General features: G+C 33.8%; 1 protein-coding gene across 1 annotated transcript; it reads right to left on the reverse strand.

The window, feature by feature from the left end:
* Positions 1 to 1,540: 1,540 nt before the first annotated feature.
* LOC114364320 (coiled-coil domain-containing protein 18) lies at positions 1,541 to 8,893 on the reverse strand. The gene is made up of 6 exons (XM_028320435.1): positions 8,663 to 8,893; positions 8,307 to 8,424; positions 6,994 to 7,129; positions 4,247 to 4,310; positions 3,586 to 3,740; positions 1,541 to 2,019 (listed from the first exon to the last, which is right to left on the reverse strand). The coding sequence occupies exons 1-6, from the start codon at positions 8,744 to 8,746 to the stop codon at positions 1,920 to 1,922; spliced, it is 657 nt and encodes a 218-aa protein (XP_028176236.1). The 5' UTR covers positions 8,747 to 8,893; the 3' UTR covers positions 1,541 to 1,919.
* Between the last annotated feature and the right edge of the window lie 4,100 nt (positions 8,894 to 12,993).

A 12,993-nucleotide genomic window follows, 5' to 3' on the forward strand; every position in this document is an offset into this window, starting at 1 on the left:
GTTGGTGCCTTCCAAGGTGCTTACCAGAATCACAAGAGTTCCAAAATTAAACCTCCTCACGATGCCAAACCTTAATAAATTATACAATGTTAGCCTAAAATGCATTTTAATTAAGACAGTTACCCGCCGGGACACAATTACCTAATACGAGCACCTACCTACTTATTAATGTTAATATGAACAAAATCAAAGTATTCATTAAATACGAACAAAGTAAATGAATAGGTGACAGGGGAAATTCATATTAGTATTTATGATAAGTGGATAGGTACCTATTATAAAGAGGAAAGCTTTGTAAGTTGGTAAGTAGGGAATAATCGCTAAGACTATACTGAACTACCTCTTTTACTAGTAGATAAGTAGATACTATTTACATTATTATTATAGATTATATTTTTCTGTCGAAAGACACGCGACGCGAAGCGGCTGGAAAAAGCTTCAAACTTGGTGACAGATAAAGAGATTGCCTTTTCAATATTTTTTTACCAAAATAATACTGAATTTTCATCAAGATGAAATACTTACGTAACAAGATATCAACACAGATCATGTAAAAAATAAATTCGCCAGTGTCTTCCAATTCTGAGAACCCTCGATCCCTTTAAATAAGTGAACACCGAATGAAATCAAACACCGTTGCTGCTAAAAATATACCAACAATGCAAGAATAGCGCCTTTTGTAATGTATTGCGGTATTTTGCAGTAACCTTCACGCATTTAAGTCATGTGACACATCATAAAATGTGAAGGCATCAGCGGCGAAATGTGATGCGCTGGTCTAACTGGCCAGCGTCCAACAAAGGAAGTGTCAAGAGTTATGAGCAACCCTTAGTCAACTGCTATGTTAGTGAGCTAGTTGGATACTTACTTTGCTCCTTGTCGTTTTTGTAAGAAATCACTGAACTTTTTTCCACCGCGCGACTTTCCTGTTAACCCTCATTACCGTTTTTGCTCCTGTTACAAGTGTCACAAAAGCGATGCTCGTGTGGTACTTTTTCTGAAAATCAGTCATCATTTTGTTATTTCTTATCTTTTTTTGTAAGACTAGGAAATAGACGTTAAAAATTAAGGGACAATACGTACCTCAAACCTCCGAAAATGAATCAGAAGATTATTGGTTGTTATTATTTCGAATGTTCAGATACTCGATTCTCATTGAAGAAAAGCGCGCGGATTTTCTGACCACAGCTTAAAAAGAATACGCTTCAATGAGGCTGAGATGCGCGAACAGACTTTCTTTAAAACATTAAATTGTTACAAAAATTAAACACCTCATGGATAAACTGAAATATTGGATCTATTTAAAATTATAACAGTTATAACTTTAAGTTACTGTTAGTAAGTATTTATTTACTCTGTTTTAAATTTAATTATGTAAGCTTTTGCCCGCGGCTTCGCCCGCGTGAAATTTAGTTTGTCACAGACCGTCATAAATTATAGCCTATAATATGTTATTCTGGGTTATAAACAATTATACTGTAAAGTTTCATCAAAATCCGTTCAGTAGTTTTTGCGTTAAAGAGTAACAAATATCCAGACATCCAAACTTTCGCAATTATAATATTAGTAGGATAGCTCTGAAAACTGTGAAGCTCTAGCTAGAACATTGTCTTAAGCTATTGTTGGAACTTTTTAACCTTGACTTTTTTAATTTATTACGACTAATCTTTCAGTTTAAGGAATTATCCGATCTTTAATGCTTCTGCATTAGTTAAGATCATAATATTTTGAATCACTTACGATATTTACTTTTGGTCTCACTGCGGTGACAGGCTTGAATATTTATGAACATTATTTCATAGAGCATTTAGGATTCATGAATATCTAAGTACATAAATAAACTCAATAAAAATATAATTATTGCTTTTTATTTAGAAATATGGACTTTGAAAGAAATTAAGTTGAAATATATTTTAGAATTATTTTCTTGAAGTATTGAGAAGATGATTCCGTTTCTCTAAGACAGCATCGTACTTTGCCGTTATGGTTTTCACTTCCTCATCCATTTCGGATTTCCCTCTGAAATAAGATTTCAATATTATTCGTCATAAAGTGAAAATTAAATAATGCTTTCCAATTAAAGTCTTAATTAGTTTTAATTCATAAAATCGACTGCATAATCTACAGGGTGTTAGGTAAATGGGTATATGAGCCGACACTAGCCTATGTTAACATGGTGATATAAATGGTATGGTGAAGTCAGAAATTTGATAATCATCATTTTATTTTTTTAATTTTCATACAAAATAAATTTTATAAAATCCGATTTGTATGAAAATTAAAATAATTAAAAGGAAGATATCAATTTTCTGACTTCACCATACCATTTATATGACCATGTTAACATGGGCTAGTGTCGGCTCATATACCCATTTACCTAACACCCTGTATACTTATAATAAATCTGTAAAGAGGTCAATTCTGTACATGAAATATATTTTCAAAATAACTATCAGGGGGTGATTAGTGATCGATACTGATGCCAAAAAAGCAATCAGTAAAATTTTTGTCTGTCTGTCTGTCTGAATTTTCCTTATAGAAACAAAAACTACTCGACGGATTTTAACGAAACTTGGTACATAACAAACTCTGCTTTAAAGTGAGTCTTGGAATATTATGAAAAGTTTCAATTCCATTGACTTTTAATATTTTCAAGATTTACTTTTGAATATCTGCTCTATAATGTCTTTCTATTCATTCATTCAAATAAAGCCACTAGTGTAGAAAACTTGCGAATTCACCAGAATAGATTTGAGCCGGAATATTTATTGCCTACCTTAGGTAAGTTTTGGTCGTTATTTCAAAAAATATTTTTATATTAAATCCTCATTTCTGTGTTATTACAAATATTATTGAAAAGACAGTACTCAATTATGATGTAATAAGAAAAGGTTTTATAAAAGAATGGCGCCTTGGGTCGAAATTGGATAATCATTCTGTTATCCAATGAGTGATGAGTTGTTGCCTTTAATTTAATGATATCTTTTACATTCAAAACAATCTACTTAGTTTCTTTTCTGTTTTGTCTAGAGTCTAGACCTATATTTATCCAAGTAATTACTCTTAATACCTACCTAACAACATTGTTGTAACTTTAGATAAAATAACAATGAAATGGCCCTCTAGATTTCATGATAAAAATGGTTTCCCTTCTACGTAACAGTTTCTGGGGGAAGAGGTGTAATAAAACGAACAAAGGCTCTATTATGACCAAGGTAATGTTATGCAAAGATATTCTTAAACGATTGAAATAAAACTATCTAGTTACGGTAGTATGACAAGTTGACAACTGCTAATAGAACTTGACAAGGTGAAATATTTAGGCTGAGTTGCACCACCTAACTATAACAGTAACTATGATGATAACCGGTGTGTTTTGTATGGAGTTTGACAGTTTTTTGACGTTTGTCAAAGTTAAAGTAAGATGGTGCAACCCACCCTTAAAGTAACAAGTGAAATAATTTGATGAAGATGAAAAAAAATTAAAAGGTGGGGAGAAATATTAGTAATTCCCAAGACAACGCCCCGTAATGGTTGGGATGACAAAGATAAATGTGGCAGGATGAATAATCGTGAAATATTTACAATATTGCTAGCAGGTTTTCCGGCACTTCGGCTTGGAGCTCGTCCAGTGTACGTTTTAATTCGTCCACGATGTTTTGGTGATTCGTCATTTCGTCTTCAAGATCTTTTATTGAATTATTTGCTTTTTCCAATTCTGCTTTCATTTCGTCCTCATTCTAATAAAAGTTAGATTGTATTTATTACTTTAATGAGAAGGCGAGACGGCACAAAAACAGTTCATCACAAAAACAACAAGGCTTCAAGCCCTACGCTTATGAAAAAATGTTTCTAGTGAACTCGTTTATTAGGTATTTACAATATTTCTAAGTTTTTCTCATACATAAAAATTAGAAACATTTCAATAGGTACTCGTATGTAACTTGAATTTAAATTGTTATTTATAAGTTAACATTTTACCAAACTTTATATAAAATAACAGACCTGTTTCGCAACTATGTAGTTCTGCTCAAACAATAAACAGAACTCAAAGCAAATGAGTGTTGTTTGAATTAACGTTTGGACAAATGTAGCCACGGAAAATTCTATTAGAATGCTAATTAAACAAAGATTTATAGACGCGCTGAGATTCATTAGCATAGATCCTCCAAAAACAATAAGGATTAAAAAAAACTCAGACTGTAAGATTTAAAATAATTTTCAGCCAGTTTCTGGTAGTACTTACATAAAACGAGCTTGTTTTTCTAAAACGCTCCGCTTTTTCACGTAAAGAATCTTCATATTTCCGTCTGAAAAATAAAAGAGGTAATTTAAAATTAGATGCTCGGTATGAAATCATGAGATATGTGATAGTACTCTACGTACATAAGAAGGTGTTTGTTACAAAATGACTCCTATTATTATAAAAGGCTCATAAAATCTCTCAGTGTGCGTCATATAGGTACCTACCATCAATATAATAAAAGTATAATTATTTTCCTCAAATTTTTTTTCTCGTATTCCCCTTTATTTTTACCTTGTTTCATCGATTCATCCTACGCCATCGTTATTTCTCATTCAAAGCAAGTCGAAGATTAATATTAATATCGTTATTAGCTTTGGAAGGGAACTGATAGGGTAATGCCTATTAAAGAGCCCATGTCATCCTAATTTATTCTACAAAGCAACAGTGATGGAATTTAGATGAAATTATTTGACAGTTATTTGTTATTTTAAGTAACATGATTTCTCTAAGTAAGACCGAGATGAGACTCTAGCGTTGTAATGTCACGTGCCTACAAATATGAATCACTCGTAGAAAGTCACTAGCCGTGTGAAACTGAAAGTATGTCTTTGAAATTGTAATTTCAAGTCTCAATAATATGGAGTAAGTCAGAATTATTGAACCACGAGAGCCCCTCTTGTGATAGGATCGTGTATGCGTGGCAAATCACACTAAGGCTGAGTTGCACCATCTTGCTTTAACTTTGACAAACGTCAAAAATCTGTCATACTCCATAAAAAAGCGCCCGTTAATGTTATTGCTACGGTTAAAATAAAGTGGAGTAACTCAGCCTAAATAGTCCGTGTGCTCCTCAAAATAACTTCAAATGGTGTTTTGGAAAACAAAGTTTTCAGTAGATCCTTGGAATATTACTACTCTCCATATAAAATTCCAAATATTAATTTGTCGCATGACTAAATTTTGAGAGGAGTGATTAGTGAGTGTGAAGAGTAGATTAGAAGTTAGTCATAAAGATACATTAGTTTATTTTTCAGCTGACCTCAATCCAACTTTAATGCCCTAATGAGTGCACATTAGTGTTAGCAATCTCTAGTTTGTAAACTCTAAATTTTTGCTGGCATAATGAAAAAGCTTTCATAGTTTTAAGTAGGTATGTACCTACCTACACATAAAAGCTGAATAAGTAAGTAAGGTAGGTACATAACATAAAAAACAAAAATATACGTAAATTAGTATGTAAAGTATACAATTATAATCATTATAGGAGTCAGGAACTTATCTAATTTGTATTCGGAAAGCTTCAAAAATTGTTTTTGTAGCGAAGTGATTTATCCATATTACCATAAGCCACATTTGTTTTTGTTAAATCTAGACATGAAAGGTCAGACAAACAAATGGCAATCGATATAGGGTAAGTCCAGGATAGATGCCCCACTTTTTGAAACAGCTCTGTAACTCAGTCAGCAAGTTTTTATCAACAATTTGACCTTAGTATCTGTAAACTTTAGTCTTTCGTCTATGATATTACTATAATTATTTTAGTTTAAGTTATACCGATTCTGAGTAAATACCATTTTAATTGACCTCTTAAAAGTGGGATAGACGCCTAATGTGGGGGATAGAAGACTCACTGTATGATTGCTTTAAAGGATAGATGCCTGATGCAGGGATAGATGACTCGTTAATACAGTTTTTGAATTGTAAGGATCAAAAACATTTTGAAATCATACAAGCCAAGTATTATTATTTAAGATTGTTTGTTATTAAATGAATTAAAAATGAAATTTAATATTTTTTATTAAAAATAATACATACATCCACCCGAAAATCATAACCCTCCTTCTAGCGCAGTCGGGTAAAAAGGTTATTCGATCAGAAGGGCACCCAATTTATTACTTTCCAAAGGTTAGCCGTACTACATTCTATTTTTCTTCTTACTTGATTACTTCTTACTGCCTGTGACAAAAAGAGCAGGTTAGGATAGATGCCCCTAGGTGCATGGGACATGGCCCTAAGGGCATCTAAACCAAAAAAAAAATAGGCAACTATCCTTTTAGCATAGGATAGGTGCCTTTTTTAATAAAAATATAATAACACTAAAAATCGAATTAAACATAGCTATTCCGTATAATTTATAAGATAGTCTATCAAATTATATAAAAATCTGCTTCATTTTACATCTGACAAAAAAATTATCCATTAAAAGATACTTACCAATATTATTTCGACGCTCGCTAAGGTCTGGCCGCGGAAGATTTTTGCTCTCACTGGCTAAACGAACGCACTCTTTGATGGTTTGTGAGGCTCAAAGTGGTACGGGGAGGTCCCTTTCTATTATACGTACTATAACTTTAGGCTAAGTTGCTTGTAACATAGTGTACTTAAAATCGCGGCACCTATCCCACTGGGGCATGTATCCTGGAATTACCCTAGAGCCATCGAAGTCACAATGACTGTGCAAAATGAATACATAACGACCCGCCAGCGTAATAGGGATGAATCGTTATCATAGTAAAAGGAAATAGTAAAATAGCTTTATAGGCTTTTAACTCTTACGTTCACAAAAGCATGCGTGTAAGAACAAAGCCACAACGCAACTGCCAGAATTCTTATAACGCTTGCAATCTACGTGAACGAAATGCGATAGCAATTTTGGTGATCATGTGAACTTGCTTTACTATTCTCTTTCACTGTTGTACGAGGGGCAGAAGTGATGGGTGTGGTAATTAATTTAATAGTATTCATACATTAGGAGTTCCATTTCTTGTTCCTCGCGTTTTAATGAACCAGCTAGGTCGTCGCGATTCGCTCTCGCACGTTCCAGCGTTTTAGTAATGTCGTCACATTGTCGCTTCAGTTGCATGCGCTTGGCTGTTAACTTCACTGAAACGGAACATAATGTATGCATGGAATGCAATTAGTACAAATGTGAGCTAAATGCTGATTTGAATACGTAGGAACTAGGGGTGAAATTAGAAAAATATATGAAAATATTTCAGTAATGTTCCTAGTACCTACCTATTTATAATTATCAACATCACCATTACCTGTCTTCCATAAGAACCACAACGCCGCAAAGAATTATCTACAAAAGGTCGTCGGTTCATTGAGCAGGTATCCTACTCTACGGTTGATCTACCTAATGTCATTTATATTCTTTACATGAGCTTGCTACATTTTTTGTAAGTACAGTACTTTGCTTTCTGCCAAAGTGAGTATAAATTCATATTAATGGTTTTAGCAAGAAAGAGTGTTGTGACTGGCAGGTCGCGCTAAAAAATGCTTATGTAAAAAACACGCACTTACCTACCTACTTACCTAGGCAAAGGCGTGGGTAAAAGCTAACTATTACATAAAATATTGTAGAGGTTCATTAAAGTCAGTCAGTAGTCTATAAAATAGTCATAATCAATTTATGAACGGAAAATTGTCGGCAAAAAAATTTAAATTGTTATTGTGAACAGTAAAAGCAAATTCAAGATGTTATATTTTTAGATTGTATAAATTAATGTCACTAAAAACAATTTCTTTTTTGTTTATTAGATGCTCGACGTAATACGATTTTTCGCTGAGCTAAATTTTATTCTTACTTCGAGTATCAATTGAAAGAAATATAATCTCTTCGAAGCACCCTGTCAAATGCAGATTTCTTAAAAAACGAACCTTTCGGTAAGAATAGAAATTCTCTTGTGTTTAGAGAATTAAGGATGAAAATAGGAGAAAGGGTTCAAGATAAGCCTTTAAGATGAATTACATAGCTAACAATGTTTTTCGAACAATATTATTTTAATGATTCCTTACCACACCATTAATCAAGTGTGGAGCTTCAATGGTGAATTCTAGTAGAAGGCTACCTGAGCATAGAATCTCGCTCAGTTCAAGTATGAACCCGCCGTAATTGGTAAATTATTGTTATACCAACCCGCGAGGCGCCAACATGAGTCGTTGATTTTTGACATGTTGTCAAAAGTCTAGAAATAAAGCCGCAGACATCAAGGCGTCTGGTTGTCCTTTATTTATTTTTCCTACATAAGTAAGGGCAATTGTGTATAGAACTCACCATTCTCCAAGTTGAGACGCTCCCTTTCAGCATTGAGGGAGCGTGCAACTCTCAGCGCCGACATGGTCTCCCGATACTTTTGCTCGTTCTCAGCGTCTAAGGCGGGCATCGCCGAATTCTAAAATAGTTAAAAGAAAAATCATAAGTAATTCAAATTGATTTTTTTTATTAATATTGTACCTTTCAAAACTTATCGTCATACTCGTAACGTCGGACATGTTGAAAACCCATATTTGATTAAGTCGAGTAAAAAACATTAAATAAGTATTTGTAACGTGTGATAATACCATATTGCAAATTATTCAAAAAACAAACGGATTGTTAAGTACTTCGTGGTAAAAGTTAATTTTACTTACTTGAACCAACAAATCATCTCCAATTTTTTCCAAGTTCGATTTCAGTAAGCAAATTTCAATTTGTTGTTCCTCCGGAGAAAACATTTTCAAGGCACCGATATTTTTATGTAGGTAAGCAATTAAGTAGTACGCTGGTTTCAGCTACAGCTTCAATACTAAAGTAATTTGCGGCTTGCGTGAAAAATATTGTGTAACCACGCGCCCGCCAAAAATTATGTAAAAACTTCAACGTTTTTTCTCTGTTGTCTTTGAACGAAGCAAAGAAATCAGAATTTATACAGCTTAACTTGGGCACGCAGATTTTTGATTATGGTGAATATAGCCGATAAAAATTACTGTTCTTTTTTAAATGTAGCAATTTAAATGCCCGTACAATATTGGAAAAAAAATGAAGCGAAGGCATTGGCAGTTTTATTTATTATTTAAAAACTTAATGAAATAATGTTCTAAATGTATCATCTCTATCCATTCACGTATATGTATATCATTTATATTTAATATTTATCGATATACCTACAAAATTTTAAATTAATATTAATTTATTTGACATTGCCCATTTATGCAAAAAAAAGAAAAAAAAAACTCCCGCCAAAGTGGCACCGCGCCACAGATTATACAGAGTTGCTGCTGGTGGCAAAGAAAATCCGATTGTTCGTTTTCTGTAAATGGTAGTGTATACTGTGGTATTACCAAAATTTTTACAACCTGTAGTGTAACATAAAAAATGTTGTACCTACTTATACATTCTACGGCCACGTTTTTATGACAGCAAAGTAAAGATAACATGATTTTTCACTCGAATTACTGCGCCCGGAGGGACTTGACCTAAAGTCGGGCAGTGGAACTTTTCCAGTCCAATCTTAATCTTAGATTAAGATTATATAAAAGATTCCAATAGCCATTTTTCCTCAAAACATTCAGTTCATTATTACATAATGCTAATTTTTTGCCATAGCTTCGTAGTTTTTGCCATTACTACGGAACGGCTAGGAGGTGCCTGTGTGATTTGCCTAACCCAACAAAGTAACAACTAATCCAACAAAGTAGTAACATAACCTAATTTAGGACTAAGATATACTTTACGTGGAAATGCAGCTATGAGTACCAAACCCACCCACCCAAATTTGAGTTTTACCACTTGATTTATTGAAGTGCCTCGGAAAGGCAAATGGGTTTTAGTGCTTCCAACTCAATTGTGTTTGTGTGTTGATTTATTCATATAGCGGTCACAGAAACGCCAATAAACGGAATGGCTAACGTCCATGGATGAAATGAATGCATTTTGTATAGTCTACAGTAATAAAATAAAAACAACCTTATTCGTTGCAGCTCCGTGATTTGACTAAACTGAAAGCAAGTTCAAGTCAAGCTAAATAGGTTTTTTCTTCAGAAAATGACTTACTTGACTTATGGTCCTATGTCCCCTAGATGGGGCAGAGGGCGTCCACAACAGTCCTCCATCTCGTTCGGTCTTGAGCTTCTCGCTTGATCTCGCTCCAGGTTTTGCCGATCTTCTTCGCCTCGTCCGCTACAGTGCGCCGCCAAGTTTGCCTGGGTCGACCACGTTTGCGTTTTCCTTGGGGATTCCAATCCAGAGCCTGCTTAGGGATGTGATCTTCAGAAAGTAATACAGATGAAAAAGCTTTGTGAAGCCTTAGTGTGAAGCCGCAATCATAAAGGCCCGTATTATAAAACGGTGCTCAAAACTTGATTTAAACTCAAGCATTCACATCTAGTGATTGGTTGAATTCCAATAATCAGATCTAGATATTTTTGAGTTGAGTTTTTGAATTTCATTTCATAATATGGGCCTTAGTATCTCTTAGGTATTTCCAGTTGACGTTCCAATTTGCTGCGTCACCTTAATTAACCAGCTTTCAAGAGCAGGCAAAATATTTCCGAGTTATACGGCAATGTTGAAATTCTACGGATTCTATGGATATTATTAAAGAGCCAACCCTCTTTAATATAAAATGAAATTTTTAATGAAAACAAATTAATATTAAACATACTTAAGTATGAAGAAAAATGGCTCTGCTAACGATTAAACATAATTCAGAAGCTCTCTTAAATGGTGTTTTTCTTCGAGTTTTTCCTTATGTAGTATATTGCTCCTGTAAATCTTCCCTAAAGTCCTAATAGCATAGATTGCGTAATGTTACTCTATCTTAAAGTTTAACCATTTCAAAGTACACGTGAGCCTATTTATTGACTTAGATGTCGAGATGGTTTGAAGTTAGGACTAGATTACATCAAGGTTTCGTAAGTAATATAACAAAAAGGTTTTCTAAAAGTTTGTCTCAATTGAAAACTTTAAAATAAAGCATTTTTTTCGTTATTTACAATCCCAATTAATGATGCTAGAAACTATCACATTTTAAAAAATCGAACCTTCCTTTACCTAAAATAGGCGAGTAGTTTCCGATGACCGATTTAGCGCTGTGGTTGAGAACTCGGCTACTAGGCCAGTGCTGGCGCGGGTTTTCTTTGCACAATAATACATTTTGCATTTTGTTTGCATGAAGATATAAGTATTTTCTGTCTTACATACTATTTTATAAACATGGCTTCCAGTACAAGCACTTTATCATTGATATAGGTACATAAATTGAACCTTAGTTTACAGTTGTTTGTTGCTGTTATCTAGGAGGAAGTACGGAATAATAAAGGAACATTTTACGTTCCTTTGAAACATATTTCCCTAGAGTCTTACGTAGTAATTGTAAGTTTATTTATCAACTACTCGTAGCAGCCGCCCGCGACTTCGTACGCTTGGACCCCAATTTATCCCCTTATAGGTGGAGTTTCGTAAAATCCGTTAATAGTGGATATCTACACCCTATAAGGAGACACCTGCCTAAGTTGGTATGTAGGAAGTGTTAGTTTCTGAGATTTCGTGAGTAATCAGTGAATGGTATTTCGCTTTTATAATATTTGATATCAATTTTGTTTCTTTTATTTATTATCTGTTCGCTGACCTGTGAATGCGGGAATTAATAAGCCTGTTAACCGCAATTTGGCCTCCACTTTGATATTGGTTTCACTAGCAAATTATTATCGACGAATATTTGTGAATTGTTTTCAATACTCTCTTGAATTTTATATTTAAAAATTAACAGAATTTTACCCAGTTGCTGTTGTTTTTTAGTGGAGCTGAAATTGTTTAACACTTACATTATGGTAACGCAATAATAACTATGTTGGAATAGTGTTGTTTTTAAATGTTGTTATAGTGGTTATACCTAGTTGTTGCAATTCACGAAGGCGAGTGAGCTTGTGTGGTGTGGTGGCTCGCTACTGTTCGTTTTTCAAAAGTTTTGACCAACATTACACTATCGTTATGTGCATGTACACGTACATACACAAGTAAAGCTCACTCGCCTTCGTGAGTTGCAAGAACTATAAGAGTTAATAATACATAATATCTAAATCTAAATTCGATTAGGTTGTTTTTACAGTCAAAAGCATCTAACTAGATGCTAAAGTTAGGCAAATACATGTAACAGCTACTTACTAAGTAATAGTAGATATAGATTGTATGTAGGTAAGCAAGCGTCAGATCATGCGAACTGCCGTAGGCGTTTAGCATGGGTCATGTGGCTTTACGAAGCTCCGAGATACCTAATACCTAGGCTTTCCACGTGCCATTCTGTATGGACAGATAGACATAAATGTTTATACAGGGTGTTAGGTAAATGGGTATATGAGCCGACACTAGCCCATGTTAACATGGGCATAAAATGGTATGGTGAAGTCAGAAATTTGATATCATCATTTTATTTTTTTTTAATTTTCATACAAAATAAATTTTATAAAATCCGATTTGTATGAAAAATAAAATAATTAAAATGAAGATATCAAATTTCTGACTTCACCATACCATTTATATGCCCATGTTAACATGGGCTAGTGTCGGCTCATATACCCATTTACCTAACACCCTGTATATAGGGTTTATAGTATAGGTATGTACTCGTATATCTAGATCTAGATTTTACAGTACATTTTCGTATTCAGCACGAGATGGTCAGTTAGAATGACTACTTAAGTGTTATTTATGTGACCTGAGAGACGTTGGTCTAATTAAAACAGCAATGAAATTTCTTGAATTGAGGATATCTTGCAAATTATTCTTTCCTTAACTTTGTTTGGAAATATTACAACTTTTTTATGAATTTGAAATTGAATTGTTGAATAAGTCATAGCGGTTCTCCAGTGACACACTTAACGTGAAAGATAGCTAACTGCATCAAATGGAGCTGTAAATAATAAACAATTAAAACAATTTGAATAATGTCACAATGCAACTACACAGCTGTGTAAAATAGTAT

The sequence above is a fragment of the Ostrinia furnacalis genome, unplaced genomic scaffold, assembly GCF_004193835.3.
Source record: "Ostrinia furnacalis isolate ACB-3 unplaced genomic scaffold, ASM419383v2 OfSCF7368, whole genome shotgun sequence".
NCBI lineage: Eukaryota > Metazoa > Arthropoda > Insecta > Lepidoptera > Crambidae > Ostrinia > Ostrinia furnacalis.